The following is a 25,431-nucleotide window of genomic DNA, read 5'->3' on the forward strand; positions in this document are numbered from 1 at the left end:
GGTTGATAGCTTTATCAATATAAGATATATAATTTAGAGTTTGAAATGTTAAATGTGAGATCAATAAATTTAAAATGAATACCTGTGAATGCATACAAAGGTAAATCAGAATACATATCGGCTAACGGTAAAATGTAACAAAATTTTCATATTTTCACCGTCAATAGATATGCACTTTCATTCAATTTATACTCCTAAAGATTTTTACATGTAATATTAAGTTACCTTTAAAAATAAATTAAAATACTGAAAGAAAACATAACAAATATATAACCATGATATAATTGTGTTTTCTAAAATGCAATTAATAACGATAACTGGTTGCTTGAATGCCACTAAGATTTTGATTCTATATTGGTTGAATTAGTCACCTATGTCTGATATATCATTAAAATTTAACTGATTTAAGCTAACCCACACAGCACCGAAAATTTACTGTACATTTTTAAATCTTCAAGTTCAAATTTCGGAATTTTTAGTTTAGAGATTTAGTAAAGGTTGTATAAATATTAAAATGTCCGCCCTGATTAAATGTTTGGTGCGAAAGTTCACTTAACATTTAAATCAAAGCTTCATTAAATGTTGAGTAAACTTTCGCACCAATCATTTAATGAGGGCGGACTTTTTAATATTTATACAACCTTTACTAAACCTCACAACTCAACGTTCCAAAGTTTGCACTTAAAGTTGTATAAATGTGCAGTAAATTTTTCGGTGCTGTGTGGGAAGAGAGTATAAGATAAAATAATAAGTTTGTTTGAAATAAAAAGAATAATTGATTACGTTTTTGGTAAAGAGCCACAATTGCAGGTGAGTACATTGAACGGCGATAGAAGCCATCCGCCCCTGATTTAGATTCTTTCTCGCTTTCCTGACGCTTTTAGCTCAGTTTCGGCTGAGAGGCAGATCTTTGGGTCGAGTTGTTCAGGTTAAAAGGGTGTGTGAATCGCTCTCGTATTCACGATTGTCAAACATCTTAAAGAAGATCTTGAAAAGAAATATCAGTTAAACTCGGTCCAGAGAGATCGAACGCTTAAAGTAGCAGTGAGTGAGAAGGGGATGGAAAACGAGCAAAGAGGTCGTGCATTCCGAGCATCCTCCACCTCCAGCCTCGGTCGCGAGGTTCGATGTGGTTGTCAGTTTTACCAGAGTGATTCTCTCCTCCCTGAACGTTCCACTCTCGTAGGCAGGCCACCATCGAGGTCGATGATGCATTCCCCATCGGCTCATGTGCGGGTATACCATCCATGGTGAGTTGTTTTTGTGTCTTATTATTGCTCAGCATCGCAACAATTTACATATTTAAATCATCTGTGTGTATGCAAAATTCTGCTGCTCTCATTTCCCTCCTCATTTCTTACTCAGCTATATCCATACTTCATGTTGGTGTTTATATATCGCGTCTATTTTGAGATTGCTCGACTGGCTATAGATAGAATCAGCACCCAGCTATAGAGCGTAGTTCTGCACTATGTTAGCCGAGAGCTGATTTTATCTTTTCATGTCGATGCCGAGCGCGCATGTCCATCTCAGTACCGAGAACAAATTCTGGTGCGTGTACCCGAGATGTGTTGCATACTGACGATAATATATTTTAGTCGCGCTTCTGCACCCCCGACGATGGAGCACGTTTTGGGGTCAATCAAACCATCGTGTCCTTGAAATAGATTCTAATGTATCAAACTGCTACTGGAGAATCGTATTTGTTTTAATAGAATTCAGAGCTTCATTTAATGTTCAATGATTATTGATTTACTTAATAAGAAATAATTAGTGATAAAGTAACTCCTAATTTTCCAGCTGATTTACAATAAAGTGAAAAAAATATTTTAAAATGTCTTCCCTCAGCAGTGAGCACGAGTATGAACCAATTGCATCTCCACCTCCACCGCCACCACCGCCGGTAGTAAGCATGGTAGCACCGGTGGTTCGAATAACGGACACGGATATTATGCCTGTAGCAGACAGTGATGATAGTATTGACGACCGAGGACGATTCAACTTAAGGTTGGCCCTCGATGGCGATATAATTGTGCCCCTTGATGGCAAGATTGAAGACAATGCAATGGCAGGACGTGAACTTGGTGAAACTATTGACACTTCCGACGAAATGGAAAGTGAACAGCTTCAAGAAAAATTGGACGATAATTTCCCGAAAATGCCAGATCCTAATTTGGAACTAAAGGTTCAGGAAGAGACTATACCTCCTCAGGTAAATCTTTTAATCCTCCAGGTAATTTAACTAATATTACCTTGGCTTGTAAAAAGAAGCTTATGAGGCATTTTACGTGTAATATCCTGAGTTAAAAAATTGATTTCTCCAAAAAAAGTGAAACTTGGGGAAATTGTTGTCCTACCTGATAGTAAATATATATAATAAAAAAATTTTTGACTTTTTTCAAATTTTGGGGGAGATAGAGGGTTTTCCCTGACACCGCCTACTATTTTAATTTTTTTCTGTCTATAAATGCAATAAAAAAAATTTTGGCAAGTATGTTTTTTAAATGTTTTTTCATGCTCTTTCCAATGGTGAATTTCGTTTTTAAAAATTTTTCAATTTTGACCTTGATTTTTTTTTGAAAACAAAAAAAATCGGCATTCTGAAAAAAAAAGAAAAAGACCTTTAAAAAACATACTTGCCAAAATTTTTTTTATTGCATTTATAGACAGAAAAAATTTAAATAGTAGACGGTGTCAGGGAAAACTGATAAAATTGACCCACCTCTATCTCCCCCAAAATTTCAAAAAAGTCAAAAATTTTTTTGGGGATATTTCACTATCAGGTAGGACAACAATTTCCTCAAGTTTCACTTTTTTTCGAAAAATCAATTTTTTAACTCAAGACATTACACGTAAAATGCCTCTTATGTGCTTTATTAATATTTATTTTTAAAGCGTTGTTTCCCATTATATATTTTCATAGCCAATTTAAAAACGCCAAATTAAATACACTCAAAAAATATAATAATATATTATTTCAAAGTTAGCAGCAAACTTAAGGTAAATAAACAATTGTTATCCGGTAGTTAGTTTGGAATAACAAATTCGATAACAGCTTGTAAAACATATTTACAGAAAATTTCTTGAATATGTGTCAACACATATCAAAGAATCTTTGCAAGAAACTTCAGCTATAGCTATATCTAATGACATAGAAAACATCAGTTTTCTGCGTCAGCGCATCAGTTTTAATTTTATTACGCAAACTTTCTATCGAATTACATCTTTCTACTTTTCGCAACATTATTGTAAATCTCGAGATAAGATTATTACTCTTCGAAGTAGAATTTTTTTATTTCAATAAAAATAATACCAAAGGAATAGGTACTTTATTCGTACTTCATCGTACTTCACTTGTACTTCACTCGTACTTGATCGTAAATAAACGATGATGAGATTATATGCACTTCTTTCTATGGTATATAATCTGTTGGTAAAATATCTGTTTATTTATTAGCAACTCATGTAATATCTATATTTCTTTATAAAGGAAAATTTACTAAATATCTTTTTAAATAGTTGTCAAATGTACTTGACGGAAGTTTCAATTTTGATTTGTCATATATTTAAATTTAAAAAAAATTTATTAAATTTATTTATGTAACAATCATTTATTATTTCAGGTAGTTGTGCCAGTAAAAGAAGAGTCTCAAAAGAAACAAACTAACCATGGCATACAAGAAAAACTACGCAATCAAGCTGACAAGCTAAGTTCTCGCCTTAAAGGTTTTCAACGGCCTAGTTTCACTATTCCTGCACGTTGCAAGTTCAATAAAAAGAAAGCTTCACCAATATCTGTTTTAGAAAATCAAAAACCTAAAAAAGCAAATAGATTGGAACGATTTAAAATATCACTACCCGAACGGCCACGTTTTCAATTTCCTGGCATGTCAAAATTGAGCTTAAAAAAACATTCAAAGCTTAATATTAAACGTTCTAAAATAAAACGCACTCCCTCTAAACAGGAGCAACAAAAACAAGATTCAACAAAATCAACATACGGATCGCACAAGAATATTTTTTCACATTTTTCAAGTTGTCAAAAAATTTTTGATTGGAAAGCAAAAAATAAAAGTGAATACGCGACGTCTTCACCGAAAGAGACACGTGCTCATGCTGTCGAAAGTTTCACTTATCCACGTACCAAGAATACTCTCAAAGATCGAGGGAACCAAGGATTTAAAGACAATAAATTGTTAGATGAGGAAATGGCTGAAGAAAGGGTCGCAATAGAGAGAAGTCGACCATGGAGGCACGCTTCTCTGGAAGAACCGCGATTGGCATTCAGAATACAAGCATCAGAATCTCAAGAAGAATCGGAAAATCTACCCTGGGAAGTTGAACATAAAACATTTGTATATCAAGAAGAACTACAATTCGTTGATTATGAAGAAGATTTCCAAGAACCATCTTGTCAAATAGAAGATGCGGAAACAGAAAAAGATGATGAAGAAGAAACAAAATTAAGGATTATAAGATTGAAACAAATTAAAGATTTCGACAACAACGGCAATAATGATTTTGGAGATTCTAATCCTTCATTGAACTTTAATCAGATCGAAATCAGAAATATGTCTTATGAAGAAAACTCTCCAGGTCCTTCTAATGCTGAACAACAATCTAGTGGAAGTTCCTGTGAAAAGCGTTGTCAAGGTATCATTCAAGATACAGATTCAGACAATTTTTCATTTCGTGAAGGTGATAGTCATGATGATATTTTTGTGCAAAAGTATCTTGCGAAAAATTTACAACTTGATGAAAATACATACATAAATTCACTTACCGACGTTGGAGTGCCTCCTGTACCTCCTCAACGACCAAATCGCACGAAATCGTTGAGAAAGAGAAACGATAAATTTTTAAAGTCACTTAATTATTCACAGCCTATGGATGAGAGAAACGAAAAAATACATTGCAGTGATGTTTCATTAGACCATCTGAATAGAACGGATAGCTTTTCTAATTCTTCTCACAGAATAGTTTATCGAGCGGAAACTGTATCTCGTGAACAATCTCCAATAGAGTATTTAGATGATATCATTATCTTAAAACCCACTCGCAGAAAGTCGAAAAGTTCCTCTTGTAGCCAACCTGATGCACATATTGAGTCTACAAAGAACTTTATTGATGATACTTCAGCAAAATTGTTTTCACCAACTGTTCCTTGTCGTAGAAAACGAACTCGGAATCAGAATATAAATGGAGACATTGCTCAAGAACATGTATTAACCAATTCAATTTGTAACGGTCACAAAAATATTTTAGAAAATTCTTTAAATAATCAACTTTCATCAAATAACTCCTTTATGTTTTTACCAGTCAATGCAGAAGAGAAAGAAAATCTTTTACAAAGTATAGAAAGTGAAATTTTTCAAGTTCCACCAATACCTCCTAAAAGGAGATCTCGGTCTAGGACTGCTTCTATCATACAAGATGAAAATCATTCTTTGAATGATATTGAATCGATTCCGGGAATGTATTTTGCCGATTGTGATATTGCTCAAGACGATCTTCAAGAGCAGTTGTCTGGTTATGCTGTTATAGAGAAACGTGAGAAACAATCCAAACTTCCACCACCTAGACAACGAAGACACAAAAGTGCAACAAATCTGAGACCCACAACACCAAAGCGAACACAAAGAGCGTACAGCACTTTGGGTCCGGTAAAAAACATTTCACCTGAAATAGAAAATATAATTCAATCATCAGACGACGTTACACAATATGTTAATATCGATTCAGATGAAGAACATAAACATTTAAGAAGTGAATTTCTTAATAAGGTACAAAGTCGGCCTTTACCAGCTCCACCCAGACCACCCAGATCACACAGAATGTCAAAAAAATCCGGGGAATATTACGAACCTGAAACTGTACGTGAGAGTGGTGAAGCAGTTGCATCTACACAAACTGATCCACTATCTGATGACGAAGTAATAGAAGAAGAAATAACCCAAGCTAAACTTGTCATGACACCTTCAAGACATGGTTCTCAAATATTGATCTCAACAGAACGTATACCAACTCCAATCCCTCTGCAAACATCTCCCTCGCCTCGCATTTTTGGTGAACCACAAGAAAGTACAGATTCAATTCAACCACTAAAAATTTCAACAAAAGCTGAAGAAATAAATCAAGATCGAGATGATATTTTGAGAACAGCTTTACTTTCCGAAGAACCGTTAAGAATTAATAGCCTCGAAGTGGGGGATTTGCGAGTGGATCGTCTTACTGTTTCTCAATTGGAAGCCTTTAAAATTGCAGCTTCTGAAATCGACGCAATGGTTGTTTCAGCTTCTGAACTAACAGGGGAAGGAAGCATTAAAGAAAGTGGAATAAATCAGTCATTGCTTCAAGAATTATTAGCTATCAGAGATCATTTAGAAACTGTAGCACAATTCCAAGAAAGGCCACGTACTACAACAGAAGATGCATATACAGCCACCAATAACGAAGAAATTAATATCACATCAATCGATTCACAAGTAACGGATGATATTCTACCTAGTCCTATGCAACAAGTCGAATCCCCAGCAGAAACAGGATCAGGTAAAGTAGAAATAACGGAAACGAAAATCAATAAAGTAGTTGAGCAAATGGCGCGAGCATCCATACAATCAGAAATTTTACAAAAACAGGTTTTACAGGTCAAAAATCTGAAACCTGAGACTGAAATCGAAGCTGAGGTGGAGCGCGCAACTTCACGTGAGTCATCCGTAGATAAAGATGAGAAACTCTGTCCGAAAATAAAAAGCAGTTCAACATCGTCAACAACACCGTATGTGCATCATTTACCTAGACAAATTCCATCAGTTGTAAAATCTTTTACACCCGTAACAAACACATTAGAAATAAGACCAACTCATGGAACATCTTTGGAAATGTCATCACAACAAACAATCACTTCACACGTAAATGGAAGTGAATTTACAATTGAAACGTCTCAAATACCCCCTCAATTTTTTTCTTTAGCTTCGCCTATCTCTCAACCAGTTGAAACTGAACTCAGTCTTACGGAAACCACTCGTCAATTATTAAGGGCTATTCGTATTGTTGGGACAAGAAATTTAAGGCATTTTGTGAATTACATTGCCTCAAGGGTGGGCAGAGAAGAAGCAAGCGACAAAATTAGAGAAGTAGAATTAGTTCTGTGTGCCTTACTACTGATTGTTGCTGGATTATTAATTGTATTATTTGGAAGTCCACGCACTGTAACTCATCATCACCACTGGGATTATTTTAATCCGCCACAATAATAATCATATTTCTACTAAATCTATCAACAAAAAGTCAATTGCATGACCGAGGAGACAAATTTTAGTTGGTAGAGTATTTATATAAAGGTTTTTTTTTTAAATTAAAAAATATGCACTTATAGATTAACTTTTTTTCAGACTATACAAATTTGTTTAAACTTCCTCTTTAAATTCAACTTTATATTTTAAAAATGTTTCATTAATTGCAACAAAAAAATAATAGACTTTTATTTTGTATAAATTTTACATAACTTTCAAAGATTTGTAATTTTTTTCATATAATTATAATATTTTTAAATTGGCATCAACATATTTCGATAAAAAATCATTAAAATACACCAACTTTTTTAGAAAATATTTTTTATTATATTTAGTTCTGAATAGTATCCAAGCCTTATTTTGCTTATTTATTTCAATAATCTAATTACAAAAGTAACATTGAAAATACCTGCCAATCTTTATTTTCATGTACTTTCAAAAGAATATAATAAAATAATAGAATTTGTCACTGTAAAAATAGTATTGCTCTCAAAACAGTTAAATAAACTTGAGAAATACTTAACTTTTGTAAAATCTTCTAATATGACAAAGATTCTTTAATATCCGGTTGTCTTCCACCAAAGGCAGACGTTTAAAATTATATTATGACTAAAAATGACACGTTTCTTGATAGAATAATTATTGACTTCTGGATTATTCAACAACCAAGCAAAAATTCTAACATAGAAAATATTTGTTTTAGCAGTATCATTTTGCCTTGATGATCCAGCAAGAAATCTTCCAAGTACACCAAGACTCTAATTACTTTTATCCTAATACGATTGACGCAACGAATTATTTATCATGGAGATTGTTAGCACTGCCGTTATGAAATCAAATGGAAGGCATATCATATTGTAAAATTGAACCTTCTATAAAAGTATAGAATATTTAATATTCTTCACTTATCTTCAATAACTTTACTTTACTTAAATATGTAAAAATAAATAAGAAGCCTTTTTTGCCAAATTATGATATTACTGTTATAACAATTTTTTTAAATTTAGTTTTATCACTGGTAGGACAAAGTATTATCAACTGACGTGTCTTTATAATATGATGTAAAATTGCTACCTTCACAGTAAATTCTTTGGAAATTTTTTGGTACTGTGAGGGTAGTATAATGAAATATTAGAAGCTGTATGTAAAGTCAATAAGTTTAACGCCTAAAATTTATACGTGTTGTTTAATTTTGTAATAATTGAAATCCAATGTTTTTTTACAAAAGGGATATAGAAGATTTGCAAATAGATAAATTGATGCTTTTAAATTTTAGAATGACAATTACTTGTAACCTCTAATAAGTTCTAATAATAGATGAATCGATGCGTTTTCAAAGCGTCTATAGATTAGTTAAAATATATTAAAATCTACATGAAAATTTAATACCAAAAGAACCACAAAAATAATTTTTTACAAAATTTTAATTTTTCAAATATTAATAAATCTGAATAGCATAACAGCAGAATGTTCACTAATAAATGAAAAAAATGCGTCTTAAAAAACTACAAAATGAAAGAAAAATATCTTTATAGATCATTAGGCTTGATCTTTTGAAATCAAAGATATAAATGGTATCTCTAAAGCGTTTAAGGTATTCAAGATACTTATGAAAATGTAATGTATATGCATACACTTAATACACATACCGAATGGCATTTTCTAAGAATGTGATTTTTGAATTCCTGAGGTCAGAAAACATAAATATATGTCAAAAAATTAAAGTTGAAAATTTTTGGTATTGCAATACTTCCTCTATGAGGAAGCAATATAAATAATAAAAATTGAAAAGAGAACGGTTCATTATTAAAATGTAATTTCATTCCACATATATCCATTATCATAAGAATCCTTTAACTACATTTAGTTTTCTTTTCACAGAAAATTATAAGGTATTAAAATAAGCTGCAACGCTTATTATTTTAATCTAATTTTGCTTATTTTAATACCAAAATGGATTAAAATAATAAGAGTTGCAGCTTATTTTAATGCCTTTTAATTCATGTGATTTCAAAAAAATCCATTTAGAAGGACATAACGACTTCTCCCATTCATATAATAACAAAACAAGACAATTCAAGACAAGATTATTCTTATTTAAAATTTCTTTTAAAATCATTCTTATCCAACAGAATTCCTATTTAGTGGTTACTGGTGAACAAGGTAAATATTTCTTAATATTTATATTACTATTTATTATTTCGTTATTCATTAATTTAATAAATTTTTAATTTAATTAGTATTTAGTAATAAAATTTTGAATAGATAGACTCTTGATTTTACTGCTAGTTAAAAGTTTACACTTCAAAATCTATAATTTATTAGGTAAAGCGTTAAAATTCAAAATTGACTTTCAGATTAAAGTGTTTTAAAATGAGATTTAGAATTATAGATAAATTTCAGCCAGAATACAAACCCATGAATTTGCAACCATTATATCTCAAAATTAAAGAGTGCGATGCCACTCTCCACTTTAGAATTGCTTTTCGTCAAGTATTGGGGTGATACTCTCGGATAATGAGTATCGCCGTGTTTGATACATTTTCCAGCTTCTGATATTGATTTTCTACAAGCTTAACTCTATAATAGCACGTGGACTGATTTCAGACATATTTTAAGATTTGGATATATTTTTCATAGAATTTTTCTATCTGTATCTGTATAAAAGATTCTTAAAAAGGGATAGAAAAAATAAATTTTTTTTTTGTTGAGTTTACTTATTCTAACAAATTCTGATCAGAAATGTTTTTAGTCTATTACAATCAGATCTATATAAAATTATTATTTAATATATATTTCAATTTTCCTGTAAAAAATTTAATAAAAATGGAAATTTCTTTTCAATCTATTTTTACTATTAAAGTGTATCATCGGGAAGAAGCACAATAATTCACAGAATGTAATGCATTCTCTGTTATTTATAAAAACATGGAATTTTAAAAAAATCACAACGATTTGGTATTAAAAGAGAATTAAATAATTTTATTGCAAGATATTTTCAACTCCATGTCATGTCAGTAAAGAAATTCAGAAAAGTCGAAATTGGTTTTCACCATCATGACATGGAGTTAAACAACTTATTTAAGAACGACATTTCCCATACATATTCCAAGTAAATTTATTATGAGTTTTACTAAAAATGACATGACAGCATCGCAAGCTTTTCTTAATCATTGATGTCGTGTGAAGTGGATAAAATAATTATTAAAGGAACCTAGAAAATATCGATTTTTAAAAATCTATTTTCACATATCACTCTATAATATTCCGACAGCATTTAAAGTGAATGATGCTTTGGATGTATTGTGCGGGAATTACAAGTCATTATGGATGAAAGAGTCATCGCCCAAAAAGTTAAAGCGAGACGAATTCAGGGGGCGGTTGAATGACTGACTGTGGCGTTGTGGGCGTCATATGAAGCTCCAGGTCTGTTAATGAAAATGTTGAACTTCCTGTTGCAGTAACTCTCGGACCCATATTGTCGTAAGGTGAGCCAAGTTCGGTAGATCGCAATGTTCGCCTCGGCAGTGTAGCGAAATTCGATACCTCTGTGGGTATTGAGACATTTGGTGCTACTGGTTTGTCTGTCATATGACTTATTGTACCGTGGACGGGAATGTCCAAAAGATCGGGATAGCAACGCTCCGAACCCTGAGGAAGGGACACGGAAATGAAAATGTTGCCGAATGTTCCCGCTGGGAGGAGACCTGTTGTAAATCCAGATGGCGGTGGTGGGAAAATATCCGAGCATGGCAGAGTACGTACTGCATTTGAATTGCACATTTCCGGCCTCAGCCTTTCAATTGTTACATTAGCAGAATTTATTTGTTCGCAAATGGAGCTACGTTCGATCAGTTCCAAGTCACTGGGGCTGCATGCCTCAGCTAAACTACCTTGACCACTCGTGCGCTCATTATAACTACCCGCAGTGGTTGTTGTTACTGATAAGTCGAGAAGCTTCTTTTCCTGATCTCCGAAACTCATACTGCCTTGAAGCTTCTCTTTTTGGAGTCTACTTTTGCGTCGTGATTCACCGCAGAAACAGAGAGCCAATAAAACTGCTGATATAGAAGCACAAAGTGCAACAGCTCCACCCCCAGCAAGACTCACCCAAAGGAGCCAATTATCTGTTTGAGAGAGAGTGGGTGCTGTGAACACTCGAGGAATAGCTATATTTAAAGTGGTGCTTGCTGTACCGGCTAGATTTTTAGCAGAGCATGTGTATTCACCAGCGTCAATGTCACTAGCGTTATAGACCGTGAGATTGCTCCACCTTTCGTTAATTTTAATTCCAGTGTTGACGTTCTCAACTGTATCAGATGAAATTGAAAAACTGATATAAGGTCCAAAATTAGGTTGCTCCGAACGAGTAAGATTAATGGGTCCACCGTTCAATTGCCACGATATTTCAGGTTCTGGGTCTCCTGTTGCCAGACATGAAAGACTTATGTTCCCATTGATTTCTATTTGAGTACTGCTAGCTTGAGCCACTACTTTTGGTTCGCACGCAAATTCTGTGAGATTAACATCTTCCCAACGACGTCCTTCAATTTTCCTGGGGTATTTACAGATTTGAGCCACTGAGTATAGCCTACTTCGACCTTCAGTCATGAGCCATGTTCGAAATTCACGTAACCTACAATCACATTTCCAATTATTGTTGGTAAGAGACAAAGTTTTCAGTTTTGGTAAACTGGAAACTAAAGTTACGTCGATGTATTGTAGAAGATTGTTATCCAAATTCAAAGACTCGAGTCCGTCGAGTTTCACGAAGGCTAATTTATGAATCTCCTTCAGCGAACATCTCTGAAGTTCTAAATTACGCATGTGTTTCAATGTTGGAAATTGATAACTTTTTAAAGTACCAAGTGGATTACCACTTAAGATGACTGTCTTTAATCTTTCATTACCAAAAAAAGTGTTTGGATCAAGACTGGTGATGGAATTGTCTGAAATATCGACTTCGACCAAGATTCGCATTTCTTTGAAGGCATCCGCGTGAATCTGCTGTATTTTCGCGTTACGCAAAAACACTTTTTGCAAGTTTAATAAACCTGCTCGCTTAAATAATTCTGATTCTAAGGCTGGAATTTCGTTGCCTGATAAGTCCAGCAATTGCATATCTGGGTCCAGAGAAGGAGGTAATGACGTAAGTCCAGCATCCGGACAAATGGCAGACTTTCTTCCAAAAGTCCACTTACATTTGCACACCGCAGGGCAATCTGTCCAGTCAGGAAATGCTGCAGCCTTAGATAAAGTGAAACATGTGGTTAAGAGAAAAAGGGCGAATAATATGCGCCCAAACCCTCCAAGAGGGTGATTCTGAGTTGCTAACATAACCACCGACACAGATTCGGAAACCTTATTTTGCGTTTCGCAAAATGCTATTGAGAAAATTGACAGCAGCTAGATGGACATTTTATTTTTTGTAGGCGAACGACCCACATGAAGGATCAATCAGTACCCTGTAAAAAGCAAATAATAAAGATTAATTTAATTTAATTATTAATAATTAATACTTAGTATTAATTAATACTTTACATATACTTACATTTCGTATTTTAATCGAAAATTAGCATTTGCTGATTTTCGAGGACGCCAATTTGGAATCTGAAAGAAAATATAAAAAAATTAACTTGAACATTGACAAATCAAACAGTGTTTTAAGATAAATTATTAACAATGAAAAAGAATAAATTATTTTTGAAAATTTTGATACTTTTTATAGGTTTATTTAATGAAAGTTTATTTTCAACAAAATTTCATATGGATCATTTAGTAGTTATTAGTTAGTATTAAAGATGGATATCTCCTTATATGTATAACTTATTAAACTTCTTTAAACACAATATATTTTACTTGCGGCTGGCGCTACACTGACCTTTACTACTACTACTACTATTTCATTTGATCAATTGTAAATTAGTCCGTTAATTTTATCAAGTCAATCCATTTTAGTAAAAAGTTGGACCCGTTCTACACAACACTAGTGGATGATTATAATTTTTTCAGGAAAAATATCTTTTTAATATGTTAAAATGAGTTTTAATGAGACTTTTAATGAGTTTTATATTCGAGGTAATTTTTTACAGTAAGAAAGAGAAAAAAGCTTAAGTGCCTAGGATTACATATATTATTTTAATTTCTAAAAATATCTTACCCAAATAATCCTTTTGAACATTGATAGGCACTATTTTATTTTCTGATTTTATTTTTTACTCGTAGATAATTCCATAGGCTTTTGTGAGAGATCATACTGTTAAAGTATAATCTTGTGAAACGTGCAATCGCCTTTGTCTCTTTCTGTTGAGATTCTGATCAACCATTGTAGTCACTGATATTCCTCTTGTAATCGTAAAATCATAGAGAAATAATTTCCAAATTCTGCAAAATATTTGATAGTGTTAAAATTTTTTAAAACTTATATTGGAAATTGTAAATATTAAAAAACTTATTAACAATGTTTTTATAAATCATAAAAATTACTAAAATTAAGTTTTGAAAATATTTACCGTTTTTTAAAAAATATTTATTTATGACAAATAATATATGTATTCAACGTGATGTTTAATATAAATATTAACAAAGTAATGTGCAAATAAATAACATTGAAACATAAAGCATAAATTTAGAAAATAAATACCAACAACAATAATGAATCTTTTAACATATAAAATAAAATTATTTTAATTCTACAAAATAAAGTATAAGATATGTTTGAAGAAAATTCGAATCTTAATCGTATACACTCAGAGATACAAAGGAAGATCTTCAGATGAAGATACCCAAATATATGATTTAATTTTATTCAATACTTCCATAGTTATCTAAGAAAATGAAGTATTTTCTTTTTAACTGGTTGGCCTTTAAGGACATACTAAATCCATTGGTTCTTTTCACTCACCTAATGGGGGTCACAAGGTGAATGTCCCGGACATTCGACACTTTTGTCTTTCTCTTTTTGTTTTTCTGGGTCATACACTTGAGCTTTGTTTTTTTTAAACAACTTGGCACATAATATTCAGATTCATTGGTTGCCAGTCATTACCGAGTTCCGATCTCAAATTTGAAATCCTCAAGCCTTACATTCGGTCGATCGACAATAAAGTCAGGTAAAAAATACTTGACTAAACGAGTTGCGTCACAGTAAAAGCATCTCATCGTCGCACTACCTCGAGAGCAAGCGACTCGCGCACGTTTCCCTCGGGATGGGATATGTTGGCAAATTGAAAGAAAGATTCAAAGTCTGTGAACAGCACCCTAATCCAGGCCGGGTACAGTTCCAATACACACATGTGAAATTGTTCATTAATTATAAGAATATTTCAGAAATCTTTGATAGTATCTTAACAAAATTTTGCAAATCTGTCGCAGCGTCAGAACGAAACTTGTACCCCGTGTATCTCTTCTCAGTTGCGTGAAGCTTAGTTGCTGCAGCAGCACCGTCGAATTCTGGGTAGCGTTCAATGAAATTCACCCTCTTTGCTCTTCCACCCTCAATAAGGGTTCTTCTTTCTCCTCACAATTCTCTCTCTCACTCTCCCTGTCATTTGTTGTTTCTTCCATGCACTACCACCCAGTGGGAAATTTACCATTTATCATTCGTCCTATAATGGCCCAATGGTTAACATTGGCAATTTCATAAAAAAATCAAACTAAATTGTCTCTAATAATATATTTCCGAAATTTATTCACAATATCACGCTCCTGATGTAAGGTTTCAACATTTTTTTCAATAATGAAAAATATGTACCTAAATTTAAGTCTCTAAATTAAAAAGAACAAATTGTAAACATTGATATTATATTTGTGTTTTTCAGATAGCTCGCGACATTATTCGCAGTATTTTGCAGTAAAAAAAAATCTACATGTTTTTTAATAAGAAAAAGGAAAAAAATTGTATGTTAGTTTTACTACTATACTACATTTATTGATAAAATAATTAATATTTAAAATACATACGTACCTGTCAATGTAAAAAATGAAAAAGTTTCAAACAAAATCTGAATCAAAACGTGGTTACTAACTTATGCTAAAAATATTCATTTAGTTATATAAATAAAAATAATGATTCCTGTAAATTAAATATTATTTAATTACATTGAGCTACAGAATAATTATTCACTTGATCAAAAATTAGGAAAAAAAATTAGAATCCAATAGGAAAAATTTGATTTTTCGATTGTATGGGTAGATAGACTCAATAAAGATCTATTAAACTAAACTAATTAAAGTTTTGATATTTTTTTTGGATTCGATTTATTAATTTTATTAACTTTTCCTATGCGATAATTTTTCGTCAAAAATGGTATTTGATAAATTTTTTCAATGCTTTTTTTATAGAAAATAAGCGCTTCAAAGTCAAAATAGACTTTCCTTCTTCTTGGGCGTTAATAGGCTGAAGGACCTTTATGTTCCCAAATAGCACAACATATTGCAACCATTTTGGCTTAGTATTTCTGTACAAGATTCGGAATATTGCATTGCAATAGTGAGGCTATATTGATTAAGTAGTTCACCATACAAAAACATTGTCAGGCAATAACTTAAAACAATATATAATGTGCTATTTGAGTTGTCGATGTTGTATACCAATAGATTAAGTTACATTAAAATTGTAACATCAAAATAACGGAAAATTTCTAAATTTGACTATTCATTTATGAATTACAATGAAAACTTTCAGTAATAAACTTTATTTAACCCCTAGCTGGCAATAAGATTTAAAGTTAAAAAATACCATACTCTTTAAATGTTGACAGCACAATACTTTGACTTTGTTAGTAACTAGAAAATTCCGTCAAAAATGTATTTAAAATTTCATTGTTTTGATAGTTACTTTCCATTATGTATTTTAAAATTGTTCTATAAATACATATCGACGATTAAAAGCCTAATTTTTTTATTGTGATTGAGATGGTAAATATTTTATGGCAATTGAAACCGTACATTTTGTACCACAATGCAATTAGAACAAATTTAATATTTTCAAATAAATTTTAAAATTGTTTTTTTTTTAATAAAGAATCAGATGAACTTAGACATATTTGAAAATTCTAAAATATTTTAAATTTTATTGTTTACAAAATATTTTCTTAAATAGGAATAAAAATTATAGGTAGAATATAAAGAGGATGGATCATCTGTTACCCCAGATTGCCGGATAAGGGTTAATGTGACAACGAAAAATTACAGAATAAATGGCAAAAAGGTAAAAGATGAAATAATTTTGGAACGTACGTACAAACACAGTTAAATTATAACTGTAACCGCATATAATTATATGTATGGTTAATGAAAAATGATTTTTGCGAGAGTTATTAAAATATTATTGATATAATCCAACTTTAGAAACAGAATGGAACTTTACATATTGTTCGCATTTTTTAAATAATGAAATATATTTGATATCAGTTCTTAAGGTGATGTAAAGGTAACGATGTCTGCTCAAAAATTGTGTTTATGTATGTGTCCCTTTTATATATATTTACAGATAGACCACAAAACTGCACGTTGCAGTTTTAATGAAGTCTTATTGGAACTATTTTTTTATTATAGATGTATCTGCTGTTATCATAATCGTAATCTTGGTTATACGAAGCCAACAGTGGTGTCATATCTGGATTTGTGTCCTTTAAATGCTTGGGTCAAGCTAGCTCGTTACTATCAGGAAAATGGTCACGTGCATCCAAACAAGATGCCAAATCATAGACGAATTGATGCAAATTAGGATGCTCGAGAACTTCAGCTTCCGGTAATGGTGGATGGCAACGTGGTCTCTGTTGTCTGCCACGAAATGAACGATGCAGATGCAAAACAACATCACAGAATACGTAACGTAGTAATAGAAGTCGCAAAAAGTCATCTCCGAAAAATTGTAGAACACTGGTTTCTGAAAAGTCAGACATTTTAATTAGCATTGAGAAAATGGTCGATTTCATTTTGTATTTTGCCTCTCAATTTTCTGATGATAACATCGATTCCGCTCTCTCCACTCATTTCTTGGTTACAAGGTTGCCTACTATGCTACTGTGTCATAGCACGTGATAGTGGTGAGTTCTCGGAATCACCCGAAGTCTGAGGTCAGTTCGAGGAATTTGTCATAAATAATCTATTTCTTTTGTTCGAGTCATGTTTTAATTTTCTGTCTTCGTTTTTGTATCCTACTTTATCAAGTTCAATGATGTAACGTTAAATGCAGTTTATGTTACCTCCCGAAACGGAAAATATCCGTCAATTATTGAATGGAATCGGTGGAATCATCATCATCATCTTGATCCCAAGGCAAAATGTATGCTATCTATCATCTAACTGCAAAGCGTGTCGATATTTCTTTTATTTTTATTAAACTTTTCAAAGCTGTTCGCAATGCGAGCTTATAGAAAACTTGAGAGAATTCTCGATAGTGTGTGGGTAGCATAATTTCCGTGACATAATTTGCGTGGCGTCATGAAAAAATGCAACGAAAATTACTACACGCACGCATGAGATTTTCTTCGTGTCATGAATTTTTGTAAGAGTACAGGTATTAATTATATGTATAACTTCTAAACATTATTATATTGACCTAAAATATTGTTACCCCGTGATTTGGAGGCGTTAACTGAATATTATATACACTCACAACTCTTAAAATTTTGCGGCTGAATCAGAAGCGCTCGCAATTGCTTGGAATTTCGAACTGCAGAAAACCTCACCCGAGCACAGCCAGTTTATTGACTATCGAGTTGTGAATGTATATTTGGATAGTCATCACAAAATGTGACTATCCGATCAGATTCGGAAATGTTTCCGAAACAAATTTTTAAAGTTTATATGGTACTTTTTGGTCTCACCGCATTTAGCTCGCACAACGAGTCGACTGGCCTCGATGAGAAATCGCTCTATGAAACTTTGGCAACGTTCCCAGTGATGAACAGCAAGACTTCCAACGTTGCAGATAAGGCAGAAAGCGGCGAGTGGAGCATGAAGAAATAAAGTAAAAAGACTACCACCATGACGAAGATCTCTAAGTGTTGATGGTGTGTCTTGAGGTGACATTAAAACCATCAACGGTTGACCAAAGTACCGAGGTATTTGTTGAAACACGAAGCTATTATCCGAGTCAACAACCACAAAAAGAGGTTTTCGCGTAAATGGATACAGGTCGCCTGGGTAAAGGCAGTGAGGTTCTTTTCCTCCAGTCGGCCTTTTTCCATGTTCCATTTCTCTTTTACTACTAGTCGATACCCCTCCTAGGTCGTAGCCCACTGAAATCATAAAAGAGAGTAAAAGAAGCTCAAATTCTTATGTTTTTCAAATGTTACATTAATAATATTTTTCACAGTTATTATGTTAGGCAATTCAAACGAACTGATATTTAGGGATAAAAGTAAATAAAAAAAAAGTTGACGTCACACTTTAAATGACATTTAGATCATGCATTGTGTGTTCAAATCCCCCTATACACGGAAAACATTTACACCTGAAAGTCTAGTTGCCTGTAGAATTTTATATGACCTGTACTTTTTATACACCCAATTATCTTTAGGGGTGTTGCCCTTCTGATTTTAGATCTTTGTCTTGAAAATGGCAGGTAATTCACAGAAAAATTCAGTGTAACAAAATAGTAACTTTTCTTGGATTTATTTTTATGTTTACTTTTTTCTTGTGCAATTTCTTGTGTAATTATAAAACAATACTTACTTTCTTCAGGTCGTTTAACTGTTGAGAAACACCCATCGGCGGAAAGATAAAGAAGAAGTGCCCCGTTCGCCGGCAACTCTTTAAATCCACTAGCAAGAAAGACCTGAACCTGGCTGTAGGTTGGTTTATAAAGGAGATATTTGTGTGGATTGTCACGTTTAGGTGCACCGTTTTCCATAGGGTAGTGACCAGGCCTAAATGGTAATCTTCCAGCAGGTGAGGCATCATGCAAATGATTTAAATCATCCCTGGGTTCACGCTCCAATGTTTGCAACATTCTAAACATATCCATTGATAATTCACTAAACTTGACCTGATCGGTACAATTGCCGACGATCAAAATCTCTTGTAGAGACAGGCACATGGGTGGCGATCGTTCAACTGGTGGAGACGTTCGTGGACCTAATCTATGCGAAAAAACAACTGGATTAACATCTGAATGGAGTACGCCAACAGCAGCCTCGGCTTTAACAAACGATTTTATCTCATCTAGGACTAAATTCCATTCGACTTGGTCCTCAGGCTCATAAGTACTCGTATAGTCGGCGATTTGAGCGTCAAGCTCTTGTACAAGTTCCCTCACGAGCTTCATTCTGTTTAGCAGCAAACAAACAACAATAAAACGAGCGTAGTACCTAAGCTTCTTCACCATTAAATCACTGCGATCTTCTTTCGCAGCACGACTGTAGTAGGCACGCCCTCTTATTGCTGCATAAAATGAATAAGCTTCATGTAAGTAACTTGTTTCACTTGTTCGCAAGTAGTAGTGATAATACAGCTGTCCAATTTTACTAGCAATCTCGCCTATCTGCCAACGTTTCAAGCCATACTTTGTGTCGAGTACTTGTCTATAAAATACACAACAAAATGTATTCCTCTTTTTTCAATTTATAACTTTTGACAACAATTCTCAAATTTTTACTTATTATAAGGGTTCTAATGTCAACAATTAAAACATTTTTCATTTTAATATTAGTTCATCAATAGTATCTCAGCATACACTCGGCAAAATAAGATTTCATAACACTGAATACTACTTAGTTAGTAAAATATACCCCTCCTCCTCCTCTCTTAATTTAGTTAAACTTAGTAACTTCTTAGTTAGTTGAACTACTATTTAAATAATCCCAACAAACTTAATAGTTTAAACAACTAATAAATTAATTAAACGAATTAATAAAATTTGTTGCTAACCTTAAATGATCATGGGATAAATGGTATCCCTAACTAATCTTTATTCTTCTTATATATGTAAGGCTACATATAAATAAATAAAAATATATATATACCTAACCCCACTTTAGTGGTAAAACATCATTTGCCATAAATTTTTTGTCATAAAATTCAAGATCCTTTAATTGTTTTGTCAAAAAGAGATAATGGAGAATAAATATTTATTTTATGTTACAGAGATTTTAATGAAGCTATTTTGCAATGAAGCATGAACATAATAATTGTTTTTTAAAATAACGTAATGCAAAACATTTATTTGATTACAATCATCTGCATTGTTTTAAAAAAGTTAACGCACAGTAATGATGAAGAAATATTTAATAAAAAATGCTGAATTTGATGACAAATCTTTTTGTCACATGGCTTGCAAAGAAATATTAAGTAACTTAATAATAAAATTGCTTCGTTTTTTGTGTGGCTAAAAAGAAACTTTAAGGGATAAATATGCTAAGAGTTAACTGAAAGATCTCTCTAATATCATAAAGAAAAATGATGACTTACCTATGCTGTTGCTGAAATTTCCAAAGCTTAGTGTAAATGTCAAATGTACGGCCAAAGTACGCCTGCCACTGTTTATGGCCGTACTGTGGTAAATCCCTCAGCCCATTGAAGAGTTGCTTGCTTTTTTCAAGCAGATGACAAAACTCTAAAACTACTTTCCGCTCGTGATCGTCCATGCCAGCCATCATGACCATTTTTTCAAGTAATTTAAAGAAAGATAAGCTGAGGGGATTGACAGACACCCCCTACAGCCGCGGTCTCCCGCCTGATGGCGCTCGCCTTTTCTCCATATTTTGCGCTCTGTTTCTCTCTTCTTTTCTCTTAACTGCTTTTACTACTAGAAGCTCTCTGACTCGCTTCTCTGTCTCGCTTTTGTACACGCAAGCGTTTTATATGCCTTCTAGCTTCACAAGCTTTTCAAATCAATACTGCAACTACTACCCCCTCAATTAGGAGGCGCAGCGCGTCCATGTCCTGCGAAAGAGCTGTGGAAGGTACCACTCTATCGGCAAGAATGGACAATCGATATTCTATTCTCATGATAATGAATAAAATCAATAAGCAGAAGAAGCATTTAGTACAGTTTTTTATCAAAAGATGGATGAATGATGATTTTTAACTCACTTTATTTTTATTATTTATTTACATGTTTTACAATACTCTGAGCTTTTCTATATGTATACTATATATTATTACAATTGAAGCCGCGCTTAGAAGAGGGATCTAACTCATTTTTTATCAAATTTTAACTGTTTTATGAAAAATGTTCACTTCATTTACAATATTATATAATTATTACAAGGCATATTACAATTATTATTATATAATTATTTAAATAATTTCGAAACTTGCATCGGAAATGGACAGCTTACACTCTGACGAATGATTAAATTCGTCTTTGAAATTAATTTATTTCCCGCGTGGAAAATGGCGTCTCAAGAAGGATGTATGCTAAAAATTATTACGCGGCTTTATATAGTATTAAAAAGAACTATTGCGCATTTTAAAGTTTTTAATTTTTACTAAACAAAGACATAAATGAACAAGAATATGTAGTACAATAATTAACATGTTCATTTTCTTGTATATATTAAATAAATTTTCTTGTACTTTAGCCCACAGACCACTGACAATTTAACGCAACCTACAATACCTACAAAAATTCGATGTTTTCTCCCAAACCATCTCTCTTATTTGTGAGAACGCTAATTGCAGTCAAGTGGATGAAGATCAAATGCCCAAAATTGCTTTTCATGCATATATTAAATTGTATATGATTCTCATTTCACTAAAATGGAACCAGTTTTTTATTACGTTTCATGGGTATACTCTTTTAAGGTACGGAAACCAATTTTTGACCTTTGGTCTTCATCAACCTGACGGCCATTCAGAATTATCTCCCATTCGTCATCACACCTCGTCTCCCTTCCTTTCTCGTTTTTGGAAAAGCGAGCAGGGTACTTTTTTGTAAAAACTTGAAACCAATTTTTGACGACAAGGAAAAAAATTTCAAAACGAACATAAAGAGAACTCCTGTTGTCTTTTTTACCAAAATGTTTGAATACAAAGACTCTCTTTTGTTATTAATTTTTTCTTAAGTTTATATTTGTATAATATTGCATTTGCAAGGTGCACATTTAAAAGCAATCAAGGTTTATGTAGAAACGTACATCGCAGGGTTCTATGTTCTACATATAGGACATTATATACACTTAGACTATTGTAAACCACGTGTACTAGTTGTGTGTCAGGACGAGAAAATGGAGATCCACCCTGTGCATAATCCCGCCTATAAGAAACCATAGCATGCATCTTTGGGAAAGGAGAAAATGGGGAGTTGAGCAAAGGGAGGTAGATGTCAACTTGGAGAACGAGTACGAGAGAGACATGAAGATTTGACAACATACAGAATAGGAAGGGATATACAAAGATTTAGTCTCAGTTGGCGCAGACTCTGATGCAGCCAATCGTCGAACTGCCAACAACGCTACCAAACGTGAATCTGTCGTCGCGGCTAAGTCCGCCGTTCCACGCGTTAAAGAATTTTCTTCATACGACTGATTTTCAAAAATTCTTTATTCCTATCCGTGGTTTTATTTATTGACATCTGTCAATTTTCACAATTTTTGCTGTATAACGTGTTGAACAAAAGACCTGTCAAAATCTTTTATATACATTTCTTCAGGTGCTGTTTACTTCCGGTGGTTTTAATATTTATTTCCTGACGTGACATCTGAGAACTTTACTGTTTCCCGCCTTAAATTAAACGCTTCAAAGTATTTACATTGAAAGTGGTAGGGACAATTTTATTGAAGCATTTTGATGCATTTCTTTTATTTCTTCCTTTTCATTTTTCATCATTATTTTATCTGAATCCAAAAATATAGGACTTTAATTTGGTTTTGCATTTCAAGAAAACATAAACCACTTTTGTGTTAAGAACAAGAAAAGTCCCCCTTTAACGGTGAGTAAAAATTATGAGATTGAGCTTCTTTTCATAATTTGTTAAAACAACAAACCGCAAATTTCTTCAACTTTAAGAAATCTGTTTTTTAAATAAAACAATTCATTTTTCTTCATGTAATGTACTGGCATTTTACGGAAAAGCATGAAAGACATAATTAATTTGAGCATTAGTATAAATTTTACAAATTGGGTTTATGCTTATATCTTTCTTGTAAATTTCACAATAGACAATTCATGCGTCAACAAGATCAGTACACAAATAAAGAAGAAATTAAGTCCACTTAACAATTCCAGATTGTCAATATAGAATTAACAATTTTATTTGTTATACTGAAACCTATATAGAAATGTTACATCAACTATGTTATAGAGACTATTTAAATTTCTTCAATTGCGCTAAATAGAACTGTTACGAAAAAGTTGAAATAACGAATCAAAATTGTTAGTTTCGCAATAATAATATTATTAGGTTTGTTAAAATAACATGTTGCTTTAACAAATCGGTGGATCTAATTTTAAAATTCTCACTTTAAATGTATTTGTAAAAATAATAAAATTGATTTAAAATTTAATAAAAAAATTATTAAAACGTTTTGCAGTAACAAAAATTATGAGTGACATTAAGTTTAGTATCACAATGTAATAAAAAAACTAAATTATTTTAATTACACTAATTTTCACTTCCCAATAAGACAAAAGAAGAAAATTATTATAATCACATAATTAGATGTTTTGAATGAGTCTTCTGAACGAATTGGAAATTGGAACCATAAATACAAGAAGTTGTTTTTGCTGTTCAATTTTCTATTTTTACAAAGAAATAAACAAATTAATTTTGCATTATTTTATAATGCTTATTTATTTTAAAAAATTTGTATGAAGATTGAATTTTAACCAATAACTTTTCGGTTATATAAGTTTAAAAGCAGGCAATTTAAGATTTTTCAAATTTCGAAACAAATATATCTTCAAATCGCATTCTCTATCCAAGCAGAGGTACGAGAAAGTTAGGTTATGTACAGTACTCGTGATTGTAACTTACCGTACTGCCCCATCCATTTAATAATTTTCGCACTTTTTTCCACTGAAATTATGATGACACTGCACTTATCTTTTATAAAACGCATTTTTCATTAGTAAATTAAATTGCACATGTGTTTCGAACAATAAAGTCAGTGCGCATGAGCACAAGATATTGAACAATTAACCTGTTACCTGAGCAAATCGCCATAGCAATCCGTATTGTTTCTTTAGCATTCGCTAGGGACGCGACTGAAGGTTTGTTGTTATGCAATGCAAAATTGCAAACTCAAAAAGCCGAAGATATCAAATTCGTATTGTTGACAAAACCAAATAGATTTGTACTGACAACAAATTTACCAAATTTAGATTTAACAATCCAAGAATAGTTAACATAACAATACTCTTTTTCTCCGTGTATAATAAAAAAGGAGGAACTTTATATTGAATAGATAACCTGTTACTGGCTGTAGAAGAAGCACAAGGGAAATGTATTGCGGGACTGTTGAGATATAGTATCAAGTGCCAGAATAGACTTTAAGAACAGGAAAAAGAAAAACCGAACACCAACTGCGATTGATAGTGTTGAAATGATTTTTTAAGTAAACTTGATATAAAATAATGATAAATGTTCATTTTATCCAAACGATAATTAATTTCTAATAAACTACCTATAATATATTTCCAATATAGCGGATTTTTCTTAAGTTTATCAGATTCGCTTGAAACTTGTTACCCGGGGATTTTCAGTGTTGCTGCGATTATACAAATCTGATATTAAATTTGTAATTAGTAACCCCGAAAATCCCCCAAGTAATGAGATTCCAGCGAATCGGATCAATAAAAATTTTTTTTTTGCTATATTAGATCCACCATATTGAAGATTAAAAAACACTAGCGAGACATTAATAACTTTGTATAATTATTTAATGCAAATCGTAAATATTTTGTAAACTGCGGATAAGTATTTGTATATGTAAATATCCTTTGGAGAAATATAGTTAATGTATATGTACGTTTACTGTGCATGCAAGTGAGAAAGTCGGTATTTAAATCTGAGGCTATTAGATTCTTTATGCATGAAAACATTTGCACCCTTCTCACGACTTTGAACCAAACCGCCAAAGTCATATCCCTATCAAGTCTACCAATTTCGATTCTGTTAGAAACAGAACTGTAGTATGTAATAGCTGTTGTTACATAAGGTATAAGAGGCTATTATTTCTTTTAA

At 32.5% G+C, this 25,431-nt stretch overlaps 4 protein-coding genes across 9 annotated transcripts in view; 2 read left to right on the forward strand and 2 right to left on the reverse strand.

Moving 5' to 3' along the window:
- The first annotated feature begins 17 nt into the window (after positions 1 to 17).
- LOC127290429 (uncharacterized) lies at positions 18 to 9,091 on the forward strand. 5 transcript variants are annotated; one of them, XM_051318977.1, is made up of 4 exons: positions 18 to 1,250; positions 1,849 to 2,212; positions 3,624 to 7,324; positions 7,999 to 9,091. In XM_051318977.1, the coding sequence occupies exons 1-3, from the start codon at positions 1,060 to 1,062 to the stop codon at positions 7,254 to 7,256; spliced, it is 4,188 nt and encodes a 1,395-aa protein (XP_051174934.1). In that variant the 5' UTR covers positions 18 to 1,059; the 3' UTR covers positions 7,257 to 7,324; positions 7,999 to 9,091. The 5 variants fall into 5 exon arrangements, with proteins under 5 accessions (XP_051174934.1, XP_051174943.1, XP_051174950.1 ...); XM_051318986.1 differs by having other exon boundaries at positions 8,002 to 9,091; XM_051318993.1 differs by having other exon boundaries at positions 1,852 to 2,212.
- A 1,158-nt stretch (positions 9,092 to 10,249) lies between these two features.
- LOC127290450 (leucine-rich repeat-containing protein 24-like) lies at positions 10,250 to 14,732 on the reverse strand. Its single transcript, XM_051319016.1, has 4 exons — positions 14,200 to 14,732; positions 13,456 to 13,679; positions 12,847 to 12,905; positions 10,250 to 12,760 (listed from the first exon to the last, which is right to left on the reverse strand). Exon 4 carries the CDS (start codon positions 12,630 to 12,632, stop codon positions 10,650 to 10,652), a length of 1,983 nt encoding a protein of 660 aa, XP_051174973.1. The 5' UTR covers positions 12,633 to 12,760; positions 12,847 to 12,905; positions 13,456 to 13,679; positions 14,200 to 14,732; the 3' UTR covers positions 10,250 to 10,649.
- Positions 14,733 to 16,341: 1,609 nt separating this feature from the next.
- On the reverse strand, positions 16,342 to 21,200 carry LOC127290456 (protein SCAI). The gene is made up of 4 exons (XM_051319026.1): positions 20,715 to 21,200; positions 18,981 to 19,828; positions 18,131 to 18,544; positions 16,342 to 17,187 (listed from the first exon to the last, which is right to left on the reverse strand). The coding sequence occupies exons 1-4, from the start codon at positions 20,906 to 20,908 to the stop codon at positions 16,943 to 16,945; spliced, it is 1,701 nt and encodes a 566-aa protein (XP_051174983.1). The 5' UTR covers positions 20,909 to 21,200; the 3' UTR covers positions 16,342 to 16,942.
- Positions 21,201 to 21,885: 685 nt separating this feature from the next.
- LOC127290493 (transcriptional regulator ERG homolog) overlaps positions 21,886 to 25,431 on the forward strand; it is a 39,298-nt gene continuing 35,752 nt past the window's right edge. The window contains exon 1 of one of the 2 annotated variants that reach the window (XM_051319095.1): positions 21,886 to 23,178. The gene's annotated coding sequence lies outside the window, so the exon portion shown is untranslated. The remainder of the gene's footprint in view (positions 23,179 to 25,431) is intronic. The other variant, XM_051319105.1, reaches the window with a different exon arrangement.

This window comes from Leptopilina boulardi, unplaced genomic scaffold, assembly GCF_019393585.1.
Source record: "Leptopilina boulardi isolate dan_hultmark-lab unplaced genomic scaffold, ZJU_Lbou_2.1 LbouV2_123, whole genome shotgun sequence".
In the NCBI taxonomy this organism is placed as follows: Eukaryota; Metazoa; Arthropoda; class Insecta; order Hymenoptera; family Figitidae; genus Leptopilina; species Leptopilina boulardi.